The following is a 19,434-nucleotide window of genomic DNA, read 5'->3' as shown; positions in this document are numbered from 1 at the left end:
CAATAGGTATTTCAGAGGCGCTGAATACAAAGGCTCGAATGGCGGACCCATGAGCCTAGTCAGCACCACATTGAGCTCCCACGCCAGGGCCGGAGCCTTAACCGGTGGGAACAAGCGGAAAAGTCCCTTCATGTACTCCTTCACCAGGCAGTGAGAACACAGCGACAACCGCCCCGGAGTTCTGGTATAGCGGGAGATAGCCGCCATATGAATTTTGAAGGAGTCATGCTCCAGCCCCGCCTTGGCCAGCGACAGCAAGTATGGCAGCACTTGAGAGGCCGTCATCCGTACAGGGTTGATCTTCTGTGCACAGCACCAGACAGAGAACCTCTTCCATTTATGTCCATAGCACTTAAGAGTCGAGGGAGCCCTGGCCTTGGCAAGTACCTCCGTGCAGTCCGCCGGGATATCGTAGCCTGCGAAATCTAGTGCTGCAGGAGCCAGGCCTGCAGGTTTAGCGATCCTGGATTGTGATGCAGGTTCGCGCCTCCTTCCCTGGCAAGAAGATCCACGTCCGTCAGAAGCTTGACTTGAGGGAACGCTGACATGTCCAGAAGGTCTGGGTACCATATCTGCCTCAGCCACGCCGGTGCGACGATGATCATCCTGCACCGTGACCGTCTGAGTAGACTGATGAGTCGCAGAATCAATGGCAACGATGAGAACCCCTAGAGGAACAGGCCGTCCCAGGGGAAGGAGAATGCATCCCCCATGCTCCCCGGCTGGGGAAACCTGCTGGCAAACTTCCGGCACTTGGTGTTCATCTTCGTCGCAAACAGATCGATCTGGGGATTGCCCCATCGTCGGAATAGGAGATCTACTTGATCTTGCCGAAGCTCCCACTCGTGGCAAGAGCGCAGCTCCCTGCTGAGTGAGTCGGCAACGGTGTTCTTCACTCCTGCCAGGTGAAAGGGTACCAGGAACATCACTTGGGTGACGGCCCAGTGCCACAGATCCTGCACTTCCCTGGAGAGAGCCGGAGATCTGGTGCCCCCCCCCCCGCGTCCAAATGTAGAACATCGTGGTGGTGTTGTCGGTGAAGACCCGTACCACCTTGCCCTTGAGGGACGGAAGGAAGGACCTGAGGGCCCAGAACACGGCACAGAGCTCCAGGACATTGATGTGCAGCGACCTCTCCTCTGGGAGCCAAAGGCCTCTTGCGTGGAGATTTCCAGGGTGCGTGCCCCATCCCTCCAGGGAGGCGTCCGTCGTCACCGTTTCCTGATGCGCTGGGGTCTGGAAGTCCATGCCCCGCTGCGAGATGCGCGCGGGTGCCTCACCACCGGATCGCTCGACGGAAAGAATTGTTGAGGGCGATCTCGTCTTCCAAGCTTCCCGCCACTTGTATCCAACGGGCGTTGAGGAACTCCTGCAGCGGCCGCATCTGCAACCTGCACAGCCGAACGAGGTAGATGCATGACGACATCATGCCGAGCAGTGACTTGATGGACCTCACTCTGGCAACTTCCATGGTCAACAGCCGTTGTACCTTGCCCAGGATGGCTTTTATCCTCTCCGACGGTGAAGCCAGCCGTGCAACCGTGTTAAGCCTGGCTCCCAGGAACAGAGTGTCCTGCGATGGCCGTAAACAGGATTTTGCATAATTTATTGAGAACCCCAGTTCATTGAGCAGGCGGATGGTCCTAGCTGTGTGATCGACGGCGAGTTCGCTTGACTTCGTTCAGATATGCCAATCATCCAGATGGGGGTAGACGTGGATCCCCTGCAGGCGCAGCCGCACCACCACCGGTGCCAGGCACTTGGTAAAGACCCTTGGTGCCGACTTCAAACCGAAGGGCACGGCCTTGAACTGATAGTGTCGCCCTTGGACCACGAAGCGCAGAAACTTTCGATACATAAAATCCCAGAAATTCCGGATGGTCACCCTTCAGCACGTGTTGGGAGACCTGGAAGAAGGGAACTTCCTGTCGTCGCTGGACCTGGAGGATGTCTACTTCCACATCCCCATACACAAGGGACATCGACGACAGGATGTGGAAGTAGGCATCCTCCAGGTCCAGCGACGACAGGAAGTCCCATTCTTCCAGCTGTCCCAACATGTGCTGAAGGGTGACCATCCGGAATTTCTGGGATTTTATTTATTTGTTGAGGTGGCGGAGATCTAGGATGGGGCACCATCCGCTGGTCTTCTTTCGGACGAGGAAGTACCGCGAGTATACTCCGGAGCCCCAGAGCCTCTTCGGGACGAGCTCTATCGCGCCCTTTTCCAGCATTGCTCGTACCTCCAGAAGTAGTTGAAGAATGTGGTTTGCTTTCCTGGCCACAGGTGGAAAACGAGGGCACTTCCTTTGGAACTCCAGAGTGTGTCCGTGGGCCAGGGCATCCAGCACCAAACAGTTGGTGGAGATGGATTTCCACAAGCCGACTAAGTCTGCCAGCCAGCCTCCAACCGGGGTGCTCGGGTCGGGGCCCGAGGTCACGTCAGTCCTGCTTCGCCTTGGCCTTACCACCTTGGGCCCCTTGGATGCGACGACGATGTCCACCGGCCATGCTGCGGCATCTGTAGGCTTCCTGCGATGAAGAACGGGCCGCCTGACGGTATGACGAAGAGCTGCCGCCGAATCCTTTGGAGGCACCATGTGACTTGCCTCCGGAGGTCCGAAAGGACGGGCGTCGCTGATGCAGCGTTCCCAAGGCACGGGCCGTCTCGGTGTCTGCCTTGATGGTCTGCAGTGACTCGTCCACTGCCTTGCCGAACAAGGTGTTACCATCGAAGGGCATGTCCAGTACCCTCGTCTGTATGTCCTGACGGAAGTCGGTGGCCCTGAGCCAGCCACGCCGGCGAAGGCAAACGCTGTTGCCCATCTGGTGGAAGCTGGTGTCGGCAATGTCCGTGGCCAGCGTTATGGCATGGTCCGAAGCCAACTCGCCTTCTTGTAAGATTTCAAGGGCCTCTGCCCTCTTGTCGTCTGGGAGGAAGTCCAGGATGGTGGCGATTTTAAACCACAGCTCCCTATCGTAGTGGGCCACGATAGCGAGATTGTTGGCCGCCTTAATGGTCGTCGCTGCCGACGAAATGACCCGACTTCCCATGGTATCCAGCTTCTTCCCCTCGCCGTCCTGCGGGGAAGTGGACGTCGATTCCGTTGTCCCAGCAGATTTCTTCTTGGCCGCTGCGGAGACCACTGAGTCCGGGTGACAGCTGCGCTCTGAGGCACATTGGTGCAGAGTCTGGGACCCAGTACTACTTCTCGTACCGGTCTCTCTTTGCCGGGGCCGAGGATGGGTTCTTCAGGAGGGCCAGCCCCTCGTCCTAGATGTCGTCCAACAGTGGGACCGAGAGCACGGTCTTCCTCTTGGCCTCTCGTCGCTGATAAAGGAATTCCTCCTCCTTCGGCTCCTCGGGGCATAACTGAAAAATCTCTGAGGCCCTAGCGATCATGGTGTGAAACGAGCCAATTTCGTCAGGGGGGGAGGGGAGAAGCCTGGGGTGGGGGCGATGGGAGATCTGTTCCGTCGTCGCTGCCGTCGTCTGTCCCCGTTGTCGCCGTCTCGTCCCTCACAGGAGGGCATTAGGCAGAATCCTGTGCAGTGCCCTTAGGGACCACTACACACAATTAAGACTACAAGTGGTAGTACAATTTCACCTTTGGTACAAGCCTGTACTACACAGAAAAAGTGTTAGCAATGGCTGAGCAGCCAGACTTATCTCAAGAGCAAATGAGCAGTAGTAGGGATTACACAAAGGACTACAATTACTGTTACTCAAGCAAACACTGACTCAAGGTTTCTGGTTAAAAAGTATAAGTACATTTATGTTTAAACCATCTGTTCACAAAACACTTCACTTCTATTAAATTAAAACCACACTCTGAATATACTACACACAACCAATTCCCCTTGTGCAGATCAATTCAAGGTAAGTACATTAGGATTTGACAGACTGGTGGTGTGGAACAAAGACGTTACCGTGGGTTTATACGCGATCACTTTTTGACAGTAATGACAGTTCGGTTTTACGAAAGAAAGGCGTACCTGCGAGAAGAAATGTTATCGAAGTCAAACACACTGAATTAACACAAGAGAATAGGGGATAAAAATCATAGGCAATACTTTTGTCAAGGCAAATGGAATCAGAAAATACTTTCTAAAACGTAGATAAAAGTCAATAGGCCTGCGCCAGTGTCAAATGGAACAGAGGTCCTGTTGTCGAGGATCACAAGGTTAGAACAGTTCACGATTCGAGATTGCTAGGAGTACTTGGATATTGTCAAAAAGGGATGCAAAAGTTATAAGAGGGAAGGAAGACAAGGACAAGCCTTTGGTGAGGAGAAAGGGTTCAACCCAATTCCAGGAAGTTGGACACAGTACCTTATTCGTTCGAAGAAAAGCTGGTGCTACGGCAGTTGTTCCTGGTAGTTCCTGCAGACTCACGGTTCCTGGAGCTTCAGTTGTGGGGACAAGAAGGACGACGTCTGGAGCATCTGCACTACTCAGGGATGAGGCCAGCAGCAGCAAAGCAATGCTGAATAAAAGGTGTGCTCATTTGAAACAGGAGAGGCTCTTCAGATGGCTATCCGGACCACTATAGCTGTGTGCAGCGATTTCGCACAAGAATGTGGAAGGTGAGCTGGTTGATCCCACCAGGCTCAAGGGAAGACGACTCCGGACTGGATCTTCTTAGTCGTGAAAGGGTAGATCGCTCAGGACTGCAGCAGGGCTTCACCAGGACTCAGGAGTTGCAGCAGCCGTCTTCTTCTCCTCTTCTCTTCGGTTCTTTGCAGTTCCAGTGGCGACTGACTTCTAGTCCAAGAGTCCTGCCTTTTATGCCAAAATCCCCCATTCACACAGCCTGGCTGTCAATCACTCAGCAGGGGGGTTGTCCGGCCCGGACAACCACCTCAGCCAATCAACACAAAGTGCGACTTGGGTCTCCAAGGAGACCCTGTGCATGGGGTGACGAAACCCCTCCCTCACATTAAGCCCACCTAGACACCCAGACGCCCAAGGAGGGCTTCTGGACAGAAGCCCGCCAAAGGTCGGTGAACAAAGAAGGCAAACCTGGTTTGCTGCGCAAAGTAAAACACAAGAAGGACTTTAACAAAAAAAGAAATTGTGATAAAGCCTGACCGGAGCCAAAATAAAAAGTATTTGGTCAAGCGGGTTTAAGTTTGAGGCTAATACAATAGCCTAAAACAGTACCATGTTTATATACTATATCGCGGTAGAAAAGATAGGGTAGGTATCACTGCCACCAGCCAAGTAGTGTTAAGGGAGCGAAACAAAGCTCCAAGAGGCGCAGACAAAAAGGAGTAGGAATTAACCCTTTCCAATACTCCATGCAAGTTGGGGTGTACTGGGTCTGCAGTTCAAAGGACTACATAAAGTAAATGGCAACGTTACCTGTTTCTGAGGGACGGTAGTCAGCCCCAGAAAAATGGAGTCAGTGGGAAGTCTTAGAGACGACCCTGTGTCACTGCACTGAAGGTGCTGTGTAACGCACACAAAAAGTTGGGCTCATGGAGTGGTGTGGCTCCAGAGCCCAAGATCACACAAATAGTAGAAATACACATGGCAAACACATGTAAGAGTGGGAAAAATGTTCACACTCTACCAGGTGGAAAAAATAAACCCCAGAAATCCAGCAAAGCTGCTGAGGGACTCACTGGGTAAGGGAAATTAGCCATAAATGAGAATTCTCCCTAACAGAGGGGATGGAGGTGAAGGATGGAAGGGTGGGGCAGATGGACTCACCTCTGCTTGGGTGAAGGGCTTCCAAACGGTCGAGGTGCCGCTGGATTGTCTGCCGGATGCAAAGGCATCCTTGTTCGCATTTCCGAACACAGGGTGTGCAGGGCTAGCAAGATGTCCCCCGACCTGTCCGTCGGTGGTTGCGACGGGCGCGTCAGCAGCGGCATGGAGTCCTCTGGTTCTCCATCTGCCGTTCCTCGTCGGCTCCCCTGCCGCGATCCACGTCCGCCTCGCCGGGGTCCTTCCCGTAGTACCTGACCTCAGCAAATTTCTTGTCAAGGACTGACGTGAGGCCTGATAGCTCATCCTCGGAGGAGATATCTGAGTCCGGTAGGACATTTACGCCCCCCCCTTCTTCTCGGCCAGGGGCTATACGGGGGGGGGGGTCTTTTCGATGGGCAGTAAAGACGATTCCCTCCGGGAGGGCAGGGAAACTGTTTTGAGGTTGTCTCCACTGGGGCCACATCTGTGGTCTTCATTAGGGACTCTGCCATTTCCTAAATCGAAGCCTTAGTCTGGTGAATCTGGGCCTTCACGACCTTTGGCGCGTCTGAGGCCTTCACCGTGGGGAGAGGGTCACCGCCTCGCTCCCCCTTGGCTTTCTCCGTCGGGGTCGACCGGGGCTTCTCCCGAAGCTTACCCGGGATTTCCGACTTCCCCTTCGTCGAGCCGGAGCGTTGGCTCGTGGCTTCGTCTGCAATGCTGCCCTCGGCCCGGCAGCCGCAGAGCCTGTACCAACGGCGCTCCCGGTGCCTGCGGACTCGCAGTGCTTTGCCTTATGTTGGACCCCGTCGCCGGCTTGCCCTCAAAGAGCTCTGACTGCCGCCGGGCTCTTCGCCTCCAGCTAGTCAGCGAGCCGTTTGCGACGGTCCTTCATGGTACGGATGGACATGTCCTTGCAGAACGCACAGTCCTCCTCCACGCGCGACTTGTCTGAGTGCAGGCAGTAGAGGCACCGGGAGTGCTCATCCTTGAAGACGTTCTGTAGTCCACATCCTAGGCACATCCTAAACAGCTTGGATCCAACGGGCGTCGAGTCTCCTTTGTGTTCGGCCATGTCCACGCGGGGTAGGCCTCAAAGATCTTCTGGAATCCTCCAAGAAGTGAAATTCAACGAAATTTCGCCCTTGAGGGGTGTAGAGATTTCCGAAACGGGTCCCTGTTAATCGGAAGATGAATCGGTGGAGCTTGAGGCGCGATTTGACCAAAAAAATAAGAGTAAACTCTTTGGAAAAAAAAACAATACGCAGTAAAAGCTCAAGAGCAAAGCACAAGGACTCCCAACACTTGAACGTGCAGAAAAAAAATGAAGATGGCTGCCAGACGAGGGGCTTAGGTAGAGGGCAGTCATTGGCTGGGGGCAGTATGACCCAGAGACCAGTGATTGGTTATTAGTAGAAAGACAGTCCAGAAACGAAACTGAAACTGATTTTTTCTTTACCAAGGATTCCCAGCCTGACGACGGGGAATATTCACGAGCATGTGAATCCATGCCAGACCCCATGTTGGAGAACTTGATTGGTCTGGCTTGTACAGAAGGTTAGTCTGTTCAAAGAAACTAGGCTGGCCTCCTGAACCTCTGTCCACCAGGTCAGAGTTCAGAAATCCATCTTAACACCCTCCACCCACACATGCATGGGCGTATGATGTTATGTGACCCCCCCCCAGTGGGGTGATTTGGGAGGGGGCCTTAACAGTGTCACTGATTTGCACGTGCAGGCAAAACTTTTGTGGTACGCCTCTGCCTCTTCTAAATTGCCTTGGAAACAAGGACTGTGTGGTAGACAACTTCCCTTGGTTACCAAACAATGAAGAGGAGCCTGCCCCTGAGGCGTAAGTTGTCTGTGCTGAAGTACCTTGAATAGCTTTTGTCAGTTTTGTGTGTTCCTCTTTGATGAAAAGGTCGGTTTGTGATCTGGTTCAATGTCTTCAGCGTTTCATGGTCCTTGTTTGCAGTCTCTAAGGCCTGATCGACTGATTTACCAAATAGTACATTTTCTATTGGCATATTTAGCAATGTAGCTTGAGTTTCTGGTCAAGCAGTTCTTTTTATTTAGGTTTTTATTAAGGTTTCCAAAGCAATTATCCTGCCAGCAGTATCCGCGACAGGGTGTTTACTAGAGCCGCGTTAGCAGCCTGTTTGTCCTCACATAATGCTTTTGAGCATTTCAGATCTCAGGGGTTCATGGACATTGTTATTAGTACTTCTACATGGTCCCATTGGGATTTATTGAAACAAGCCATAAGGGCTGTATTATTGGCAATGCACATCTGATATGCTGCAGAGGTGGCCAACTTCCTGCCAAGAGCAAAGATCTTTTTGCTTTGTCAGGATGGGCTTCTGATGTTGCCAAAAAGAGTACCCACCATTTTACGTGTAGTAGTCATGACCAGGGGGTCTGGTTTTAAATGTTGCTTGATAGAGGGTGTGGTTTGAACCTTTTTTTCAACTTGTGAGTTAACCGGTTTTGTTAACACTGGAGTCATTTAAGGGGTATAGCTGTCTCAAGTAATGGTATATAATGGCTAACCGGCTTTTTTTCATTGAGGAAGTTGTCCACAAAATCTGTGTCGTCCTCAGATTCCTGAGTATCAATCTTAAAATATTGAGCTGATTTTTTTTAAGTAGATCATTGTGAAGGATATTGACATCTACAGGTGATTGTTTTGTTTTCGACATGAGGTTGCATGAAGTGTAGCATGAGTATATAGGTAATAAAGCAGAAAAGAAGATATAGCAATAACACCCATGCAACCTTCAACTCCAGGAGGGGAGGAAGGGTGTGGCTACATGTGACTAAGCAGATACACGCATCAGAAATACGATTAAGGGGCCTAATGTAGGCTTTCTGAGGCTTGTGGATCTGCTTAGATCACATGCTATGCATAGATTAGTGAGCAGTACTTGGAGAAGAGGGTGGGTTGTGAGAAGGTAGAGCGGCAAATAGATGTATTAACACTGCTTGTCCCACCTGTGAGTCTGCTTTAGAGTGTGTTTCAATGCAGTAATGCTGAGTAAATATAGGTATGGAGCTCCAAGTAGCTGCTTTGCAGATTGCGTCTAGGTGAACATTTGCAATATATGGTAAAGTAGCACCTGTACCTCTGGTAGAGTGGGCTCTTGGTGTAAAAAGTAGAGACTTTGATATTGAGCAGTAAAGCTGTATGCACTCGACTATCCATCTGGACAGAACGGTTTTTGAAATGCGATCTTCCCTACCAGGTGCTACGGAAACAAAGAGCTGGTCTGTTTTCCTTAGAGATTTAGTCTTGTGTATGTAGTACAAGAAAGATCTCCATACATCTAAAGTATGGAGGCTTCTTTCAGCTGAGTTAAATGGTGCTTGGAAAAAAGTAGGTAGTTCGATGGACTGGTTTGTATGGAACATGGATATGGATTTAGGTGATAATCTGGGATGTGTTCTAAGAAGTACCTCGTCAGTGTAGAGGACAACGAAAGGGTCTTGTACTGGTAGTACCTGAAGCCGACTCGTCTTATCGAGGTGATAACTTACAAGACTGCCTTTCTAGTAGCTAAGCGTTTTAGGCTGGCCTTGTGCATTGGAGCTTTGTGGGCCCTGCCCACAGAAAAATCTTCTCGTGTTGAATGACCCTCTTTGGACAAAAGGTTTATTAGACAGTTGTCCTAGTGATTTCAAGGTATCATATTCTTCCCTTGGCCCTTTTCAGTGCATCCTCAACTGCCTTGCAAAACAGGGCATTTGGCTCAATGGGCATATTAAGCAATGCGGCCTGCGTTTCTAGCTTGAAGCCTGACTGCCTTAACCAGGCATGTCTTTTAATGAAAGTGTCTTCAGGTATGATGAGGCCTGCATTGTTAGGAGGATCCAAATATTTTTTTTTAATGCAGTTGCCCACTTATTTGCCTTCTGAAACGTTTTTTAAAAGCTGAGATTTGAGTGGCTCGAGGACAGCTTCAATCTGCTGTTCCAACAAGTCCCACATATGGCAAGCATAGCTAGCCACAAGAGTGGTATTACTGTGGTTTGATAGGCAGCTGAGGATGCCACTTTTCTGCTGGAGGTATACATCATTTTGCTTTCTTTGTCAGGTGAAAGCTCAGCTGAGGCCAGGGGTGTGGCCTGCTCTCTTCCGGGTCGTGGTGATGACTAGTGAGTCAGGTTTTAATTGACCTCCGATATACAGACGGTCGGTAGGGGCCGGCCTGAACACATTTTCAATGTAGGGGTTGACCTCTCGTGAGGTTTGGTGTTAGAAGGGAAGGCTGAATACGCCTCTGAACCGACTGAAGGAGGGGAATGAATTGTGTAGCGGATTTGTTTCCCAGAATGTCCTCCACAAGATCTTTGTCACGTTGGGTCTCCTGAGTATCTATTTTGAAGTGTTGGGCGGCCCCCAGGAGCAGCTTTTTGTAGTGGAGCAGATTATCTTTAGGTGAGTCAGCCACTGGCTGATCCCGATGGTCTGAGGACTGGATGACGTAGCTATTTGCGTCGTCATCATTGTAATATTGGCCCTGGTCCCGACTAAACTGGTCACCCTGGTATCCTTGGGAACCTGGATCTTGAGACTCTGAGGGATCCACAAAATATATATCTTGTTGTTTCGGATCTTGGATCTGTGAGGTAACAAGATTTTGGGTGGAAGTGCTGGTCTGGAGTGTGTATTCGTGGCACCTTAGCAGGTGGTTCATCCCTGGCTACTGTTTCCCACTGTGCAGAGCCCTGAGGGCTTGTAAACTCTTGAGGGTGATGGTCCTTCAAGTTCACTTAACAGGATATCCTCCTCATCACCCTGTCAAAGCTTTCAGGGTTTCACTCAGTGGACCTAAGAAAAACAGGAGCAGTAGGAGTGTCTTGAAGAGGTGTATGTTCCTTATGACCTAGAGCCCCCGATAGGGTGGCTTCAGAGGGAGTATAGCCACTATCCTGCGAGGGAGGGGAATGAGAGCGCCAAAGGAGTGCCTTTTTAGGCGCAGTGTCTAAAATAGACTGTCAGTGCTTCTTTCCGAGACCTGTCGTGTGGCGATCGAGATGGCCCAAAGGACAGATTATTTGGAAGATTTCTCTTTAGACAATGCATGACCATGAACGGTCGACGATGTGGTCGGCCGTGGGGTATGTCCTTAGTGCATCGTGGTGGGTGTGTGTGCTTTTGCTGCCGGGTGGCCTGCTTAATGGAGTCCGGGTTCGCACATGGGATTCTCCTGAACCCCGATCGCCCTTGGTGTCACTTAGGACGTCAACGCTGCCATCGCTGGATTCACCAGCCACGTCTTTGGAGGCCTCAGCCTGTAAGGCGTGGCCGGCCCAGCGCTTAGTTTGACGGTCCTTTAAAGTCTCTGGACGAAAGAGCTTGCAGGAAATGCAGTTCTTTTCTTTGCAGGTGATCCCTTGGAAGACAGTGATTGCACACTGTGTTCTTTCCAGGGGTACTTCCTATTACAAGATGGACAGAATGTAAATGGCGTGTTGTCCATAGTTCGTGGAAAAGGCAGCATGACGACGAAAGAGAAAGGAAGGGGTCAGAATAGGCATTATCTAAAGACGAAGTGTATGACCCTCCCCCCACTCTCCCTACTGTAATGGGCCGAGGGCCGGTGAGGCCTGTGTAGGCCGCAGTCACTGTCCTTCGAGATGGTTAGGCAGCTTGTTGCCCACGATAGGTCCGTCCGTCAAAATCCACCAAAGATGTTCTCGGTTCTGCTGGCGATGGGTGGTTGTAGTGAAAGAATAGGTATGAAAGTCTAATATTAAACTTTATCAAAGGCATTAGCCAGAATAAATCTGCAAACTAGTGACTATTATGGCGGAAAGAAATAATCTGAGGGACCTTGACGCGTGAAGGACCATGGGTACAGTAGATGCCACACTAGGGATAGCATTACTAACACGCCCAGTCGACTTCCCTTTGAGTTTCAAAAACAAATCATGTAATACTGCGCGACTACCACTAGATGTCGGCCCATGCATAGCATGTGATCCAAGCAGATCCACAAGCCTCAGATAACGTGTATATTTTGTGAAAATGTGTTAAGAATCCACCCATAGGAGGGTCTATTCAAGAGTTTATAAATAATAATCACATGACAGAAAATGTATTCAAATTCAGACATTCTGTATAACAAGGTGAGTTGAAAAAATGTACATTTGAATGAGACATTTGGGGCAAATAAAATAAAGTTCATGCATGACTAGTTTATATTTTAACTTATGGACACTGCCTCCTTCGCTGAATGCACATGCCTGTAGCGGTTTCACAATTTTGCATAATTTCTGCTGGCTTTATTACTACATTTATGGCTACACAGGACTAAAAAGGATTTTAATAACTTAAGATCGTTGATTTTGTGGAGAATCAATAACCTATCTGGAAATTAAGAACATGGGTCACGTCATGATCTGTAATTGCTCTTTGATAGAGTTCACATTTTTGTTTAATAAAGGGGACACTATTACCAACACCAGTGTCCTCTAAAATGACTGCACCAGCTGATTCAAAGGATGCAACCCCAACTAGAAGCCAATCACATCAGTCAATGGAGGAAGCCAATATGAGCTGAAACAAGAGTGCCATGCCTCAAAGAGGGTCTGCAGCACAAGCAAGAAGGACTAGCATGGGGAAATGGAGATAGCACAAGTCTGCACCCAACAGGATGCCATCTACCTTCCTAGATCAGCTTGAAGTGCAAATCCAATCTTTAATCAAATACACACAACTATTTCATCATATCATCTCCAAACATGAAGACAATTGATTATGGATTAACAAAATCTATAGCTAGAATCTGGTGAGGTGGATGTTTTCCCGTTTGGCCATTACATGTAGGCTAGGTCTGTCAAAAACCAAACTCCCATCTCAGTGTACAGTCTTCCCCTTGTCAAACAAGGTAAACAACACAAAGGCATGAGCCCTAATGGGGGCTTGTGAACGCCATTTGCTGCACTACTTAAAATCTGATAGTTCAAACACTCGTCATGTGGAAGACTTATGCCACGCCAATCTAATCGGAGAAGTTGAACACCATAGGAAAGACTAGAAAAAGCGGTTGATCCAGATCTTCAAAAAAAGAAAAAACAACATTATGAACTTCAAATCGCTCAGAGCAACAGGGTTAGACTGGTGGTGGTACTGAACGGGGGATATCACAACCCAGCAAGTTTCTACACAGACCAGGCAGAGCCATGCAGTGCAAGTAGCATGTCCAAGCTAGGACATGAACTACACTAAATAAATACGGTTATCTTCAATGACGGCACCTGGTTTAAAAATGTATGTATGAAATATCCCTGACCAATCTACACCTGTCTCCATGTAATCTTTACAATCTCCAGAGGATAAGTTGCTCAGCAGTCTGACCTTTACATTACAATCAAGCGGGTTTTGTATTTTTTAACCCAGGCAGTTAAGATCTGAATCTCATTACCACAACAAATCTGTAATTCGACCTGCTTAATAGTCAAGAAATCTCTTGAGAGGCCATTGTTTGAAGGTTGAACATTCTCTACAAATCGGTGTCTACAGAAATAAAAAGAATATGCGGTCGAACTTAAGTACGGTACTTCAAGCCTTGATAGGTCTGCTCAGTGACCTGGCTAAATCCTTAAGCATGCATCGCAGTGCTCTGCTTCTAGTGGTCTAAATCTACACCAATCAGAAATGCAGAGACCACATTGCAGAGGGGCAATAGAGCAACCTCAAAGTTCAGGGTGCGCCTCCCACAGAAAGTCCTGCTAGGAGATGAATCTGGTGCAGAGAAAAAAAAAAATCATGACTCTTAGGAAACTTGGAATATGACATCAAAAGAGAAAAAAATACTACCAACATAAATTAGGTGAGGAGCAGCATACAGCTCTACACAAAGTAGCCCAGAGAACATATCTTGACAAAAGAGAGCTTTGCCAAAGCTAATACTTAAAAACGGGTGGAGGAGTGGGGAAGGCAACTGCTTAATTCTACCAAACTGAAAGTGGCAATGCCATCAAGTACCCCGAAACATGGCGTTAACCACTGGGTTGAAAACCACAAAAAGTGTAGACGAACCTAGATTATAAAACTTAAAAAGCAGGAAAGGTGGTCTAAGTGTCGCACTTAAAATACCAAAATAGCTAACAAGGTCTTAAATGGGTTTCAAAGTGTCAATCTGGAAAAGTGAATACCCTTCATTTTGGTTGATGGACGTATCTTGATGGCCGAAGGCCAACCGTCTTATGCACAGAATTATAGAAATACAGACTGCTATGCATGACCAGCAAGCGGCCATTTTAAAAGTAGCAAGAATCGCCATTTTGCTTGTTAACCATTGCTCATTTCTTTCTGTCTAAACTGCTTTGCAGCTTGCAATTCTTGCGAATTCTGCTTACTCTGCTCAACTGTTAACATTGTTGTCTGAATATGAAAAGGGCAAGGTCGCGGGACTGAGGAGTTCGTTGAAAATCCTCATGAGTAGCCCAGAAAGGAATGCCCACGCTCCCTCTCTGTAGCCTTGAGGGAGAGCTGCAGGGCATTTAATCATTTCACAGCTGCCAGCCAGTCTCGTACTGTGGTATAATGTGTTAGAATAAAACAGCTAAAGGCTTGAATTATGCTCTTCTTACGGCCCCCCTTCGCAAAACCCTTTAAGACCGTGTCGGCTCCCAGGACACGAATACTACCTCATAGATAGCAAAGCTTGGAATGTGGCTCTTCCCCCGTGTGCAGCTTGCTTCCAAGAACAGAACCACTGTGTTCTGTTCAACAACTAAAAGATGCCTCCGCACTTTCTAATTGCACATTGTTACTAGAATAGACATCGAAAGTGTCATAATTGTCATACCCGTCGGAAATGTCCATCGTCATCCCGAGTTCAAAGAAACTTAATAAAGAGGGGTGTTAAACATGACATAGCTGATTGTATGATATGCTTTTTGGATATATGTAACTGATGTACGTAATTCGCTCTCTCGCGTCCCTCAAGGTCTAGAAAATACACGTCGCGGGGCGTGAGACCAGAATTGATCAATTGGGACTATTTTGCTTGCAATAAACCCTAGCATTGTTTGTTTGTTTTATTCACTTATAATGCGCACCAAACCCAAAGGTAGCCGGGCGCAGCAGTACAGAAAATGCGAAGCTTAGGTTGCAGGGTGGGGTCATGGGATAAATACACTGTACAAATACAAAATACAAAATATAGATGCACAATAACACAGGAAGGCAGCAGTTGCGGTATACATACAGAATAAATACAAAATATGCTCAAGACAATCTATGTACAGGTACTGTGTGGGCGAAAGCTCATCGGTCAGGTGGCCAAAGAGAGTGGGACCATAAGATCAAGATGAAGTGTAAGTTCTAGGGTGGGGATAAGGATAAGTGGGCGCCAATAGGCTATTCATTGGCAGTCCTTAGCAGATTGATGTAGTTAATTCTGAATTTAGGGAAGGGCTGTGCCTCGCGTAGAGGATTAGGCAATGAGTTCCATAATTGAGCTGCTTGCACCGGGAAGCTACTACCCCCCGCCTTAGATAACCTGAATCTAGGAATAATGAGGCTGTTGGCATTTGCAGCTCTAGCGGGGTGCGAGTAATTTCTTTTTATGAGTTTATTGCGGAGATAGCTTGGTGCTGCATTGTTCAGGGCTTTATGAACCAGGGATGCTACTTTAAGGTGGATTTTGTTTTGGGAGGATAACCAATTGTTTTGACGCCTGATGTTTGAAATATGTGATCTTTTGGGTACACCAAGGGCGGCTCGTAGGGCATTGTTTTGAAGAATTTGAAGTCGGTGGGTAATGGATTTGTTTGCTCCGATGTAGAGGGCATTACAATAATCAAGTCTCGAAAGGATTAATGCTCTCGCTAGGATAAGGCAGTTGTTATCGGAGAGAAAGTGCTTGCCTGCTCTAATGAGTTTGCATGTGTAGGCGGTGGCAGATGCCAATGACTTCACCTGCTTGTCAAAAGAGAGGGTGGCATCCAGATAGAAGCCAAGTGTCTTCACATCTTTGGAAACCTTGATAATATTCCCGTCAATTTCAAATGAGGTGTAGTCCTGACTGAGTTTCTTCATGTTAGAATGTGTCCCTAGGATGAGCAGCTCTGTTTTGTCATCGTTCAGGCATAGACCGTGGGTTGCCATCCATGCCTGGACCATGATATACACCCTATTCACCAAGGCCAAATCCTTGTTGTAGTCCCCGGAAAGTGGGAGGAGAATCTGGGTATCATCTGCATAGTTGGTGTAGGTGATACCAAGATGGTCCAGATCATCAAAAAGGGGCTTAGTGAATATGTTGTAGAGAGTCGGGGAGATGCATGAGCCCTGAGGGACTCCACATCGGATGGGGATTGGGTCCGCCGCTGCCGAGGGGGAGAACACCCTCATAGTCCTATCACTGAGGAAGGATTCAATCCAAGATATGGCCTCCTTGGAAAAATGTGCGGCTGAGTCTAAATGGCTGCAAAGTACTCCATGGTCTACAAGGTCGAATGCCGCCGAGAGGTCCAGCAGCAAGAGGAGAGCCATTTTACCTTTATCTCTTATTTCATCTATTTGTGCCTTTAGGTCGATGAGGGCAGTCTCTGTACCATGTTGTGGACGGAATCCTGATTGGCGCTCTCCTAAGAGTTTATGTTGTTCCAGGAAACTTTGGATTTGATTGTAGGCGATCTTATCCAGGATTTTGAGCAGGAAGGGGACTGTTGTAATGGGGCGGTAGTTTGTGGGTATAAGAGGGTCTAGCGTTTGCTTTTTAAGCAATGGTAGTACCCAGGATTGTTTTAAGTTGGTGGGTACCGTGCCGGACGTGAATGAGGAGTTGACGAGTTTGGCGATAAACGGGGAGAGATCTCTAGCTGCGTCTTTTATAAGCTGGGCAGGGCAGGAATCGCCCTGGCAGTTAGACGGCTTAAGAGAGAGGATGACTTTCTCCACCTCGAGAATCGATGTTTTGGAAAACATGAATCGTGTGGCTGTGTTCTGGGTCTTTGGGGTAGTGTCTGTAATGAGGTTGTTAGTCTTGGAATGATGAGTAAGGGAGGCTTTCTTTTTGGTTATTTTTGTTTGGAGTAGGGAGATTTTATTGGATAAGGCTAGCTGAATGTTGGAGCACCAAGTTTTGTCTTTGGTGCATGTATCCGTAATGGGGATGGGTGACTCTAGTTCTTTGAGGATGGTGAATAGTTCCCTCATGCTTGAATTGGCGTTGGAGATCCGCTTATTAAAGGAGTTCTGTTTGGCCAGATGGATTTCTTTTTTATATTGGGAGGAGATTTCTGTTAGTTTCATTTTATGGTCTACTGAAGGGGTGAGCCTCCATGCTGTTTCGCAGCTCCTCTTAAGTAGTCGCAAATCCTTTAGTTCGGGGGTAAACCATTTATTTAGGTGAGATTTGGGTTTACTTTTTCTGAGTTTCAAGGGTGCGATGTTGTCGAGGGTAGTTAGCATAATTTTATTGTACTCGTTGACTAGTGTTTCTGGGTCTAGATGATCTGCTAATCCGTTAAGTGTAGGTAGAATGGCCGGGATCACTGTGTCTCTGGTGATGCTCTTTTTGTTTCTTGTTAGGCAAGGCGGGGCCATGATGGAGGCTGGTGGAAGTGGTCTGGAGGTAGATAATTCAAATGACAGGAAGAAGTGGTCTGACCAAGGTTGAGGGATAATAGCTTTGATATTGGCAGTGCAATTGTAGTCTACTAGCCAATCAAGGATTCTTCCCTTATTATGTGTAGGTGCAAGAGTTTTTTGCGTCATGCCCAAATTTGAGAGGGAATTGGCAATGATGGTGGCATTTTTATCTGAAGGGTCATTGAAGCCCAGATTGAAGTCCCCTAGGACAAGTAGTTGTGAAGAGGTTTTAAGGTTATTGGAGAGTGAATTATGGAGATCCTCCTCGAAGGTCCCTAAGGGACCAGGTGGTCTGTAGATGAGATGGATCGTCAAAGTTTGGGAGCTAGCTAGTGGGAGTTTGATAGTAAGTGATTCACATGAGTCAGCTGCTATTGTAGGTGAGATTCTCATATCTAAGCTGGTCTTTGCGATGATGGCAATGCCACCGCCGCGCGTGTTAGTTCTATCTTGCCTGAATATCGTAAAGTCTTCTGGGATGGCTAAGGAGAGTAGGGGTCCTGCTGCGTTGTGCAGCCAGGACTCGGTGATGGCGATGAAGTCCAGATTGTCGAGCACTATCAGGTCACAGATATCTGTGGCATGTGCTATCAGGGATCTTGCATTTATTAGTCCTCCTTTGAGTAGGTGGTTTGACGGATGAGGTGGTACAGTTTTGGTCTGGGTAGTGGGAGGAAGTCTCTTATTTTTTGGGGGGACGTTGGTATTGGGCTTCTGGGTATTGGATCTTTTGTTGTTAGGAGGTAGGGTTCTAGTCAGAGGCTCATAGAGTTTCGAGAGTCTAGCTCTGAGCCTGGAGTTTCGACAGAGTAGACTACATGGGTTGCTGGGAAACTCGGATAGTGGATTCAGATTGGGAATTTGAACCTCGTGTCTGGCGCATCTTTTCGTGTATGGTTATTGCCTTGTTTCCATATTGCGAGGGACCCCTAGGGGCCCCTTTCAAAAGTGTTACTTTTTCTAGTCCACCTTTCGGTGCATGCTAGTAACAATTTGAGGCTTAAGATATGGACTTGTAATGTTGTTTAATTGATTTATAACATTATCCCCTTTTCCACAGTCTGGTTAACTCCAATATGCCACAATCCAGACCAGCATTGTTGCTGTAACACCACTACTGTGGTGATTAACATAGTGCAAAAGCGTATTGACAGATGGTGGAAAATTCAAATTGTATTGCTTGTAATAATCAGTTAACCTCACACTGAAAACCCCATAAATCACTAGTTTATGACTGGACCACCCCCCATTATGAATACAACTTTAATAAAATAGTTGGTATTCAAATTAACAGACCAGGTTAAATACGGTTTATGTTTTACTTTTAAGAACTACAATTCTGTTGCTAGCAAAATGAAGACAGAGGTACTCACACCGGCGAGGCTGGAGTCAAGGTCAGGAACAGTCATGTCGGTCATGCTCATTGGAGGGCTGAACATCTGCAATGAATTAAGACGTGTCATAATCCAAAGACAAACAGGTTAGTGAAAACCAGAACCAATCTCACACTTGAATCTTCCCTCGAGACAGGTCAAGTTGTCCCATGCAATATCAACGGGCACCCACCAAATATTGCCACTAATGACAAACCTTGCAGCATTATTTAAGAATTAAAAGGGCGCTCATTAGGCAGCAGGGCTTTAACATTTCAAAAGGCAATCCCAGAGATTCCAGATTGCAAGTGAACACATAGGGTTCTCTCAGCCTATAGAGTGTAATGGTCAAGGTCACAGACAATCAAAGTGTTTTCATAGACCTTGAAGGTGCAAGCTCAGAGTTTTCAAAGCGGGGAGGAATTCAGTGTTTGTGCCTGTAACATTTTATTTTTGCACTTGTATGTGTGATGGCATATCAGATTTCAAGGAGTACTGAATCATAGGCATCGTACTTAGCGGTTTGAATCACTCAATTGGATAGTGCAACAATAGCGTTAAGTTTACAAGACCGATAATGCAACAAAAGCGTGGTTAAATTTACAAGATCAATACTCAAACAGTTATATAACTTGGGTGAGTAGTCCGAAGAGAGTATCTGAGGACGCTCTTACCTCTCTTCCAAGTCTTGTATTAAAGTCTTTCTGCGTATTATTCACACTGCACGTTAGTGCAGGACAAGGGAAAGGAAAGAAAAAAA

At 47.8% G+C, this 19,434-nt stretch overlaps 1 protein-coding gene across 3 annotated transcripts in view; it reads right to left on the bottom strand.

The window, feature by feature from the left end:
* HSF1 (heat shock transcription factor 1) overlaps positions 1-19,434 on the bottom strand; it is a 1,218,386-nt gene that overhangs the window by 113,428 nt on the left and 1,085,524 nt on the right. For all 3 annotated transcript variants that reach the window (XM_069621903.1, XM_069621901.1, XM_069621902.1), the window contains one exon: positions 18,675-18,740. In XM_069621903.1, the coding sequence (XP_069478004.1) occupies positions 18,675-18,740 (66 nt within the window). The remainder of the gene's footprint in view (positions 1-18,674; positions 18,741-19,434) is intronic.

This window comes from Ambystoma mexicanum, chromosome 5q (genome assembly GCF_040938575.1).
Source record: "Ambystoma mexicanum isolate Mex_15411 chromosome 5q, UKY_AmexF1_1, whole genome shotgun sequence".
Taxonomy (NCBI): Eukaryota; Metazoa; Chordata; class Amphibia; order Caudata; family Ambystomatidae; genus Ambystoma; species Ambystoma mexicanum.
Note: the sequence above shows the minus strand (reverse complement) of the source record. Positions and strands in the feature narration are given on the sequence as shown.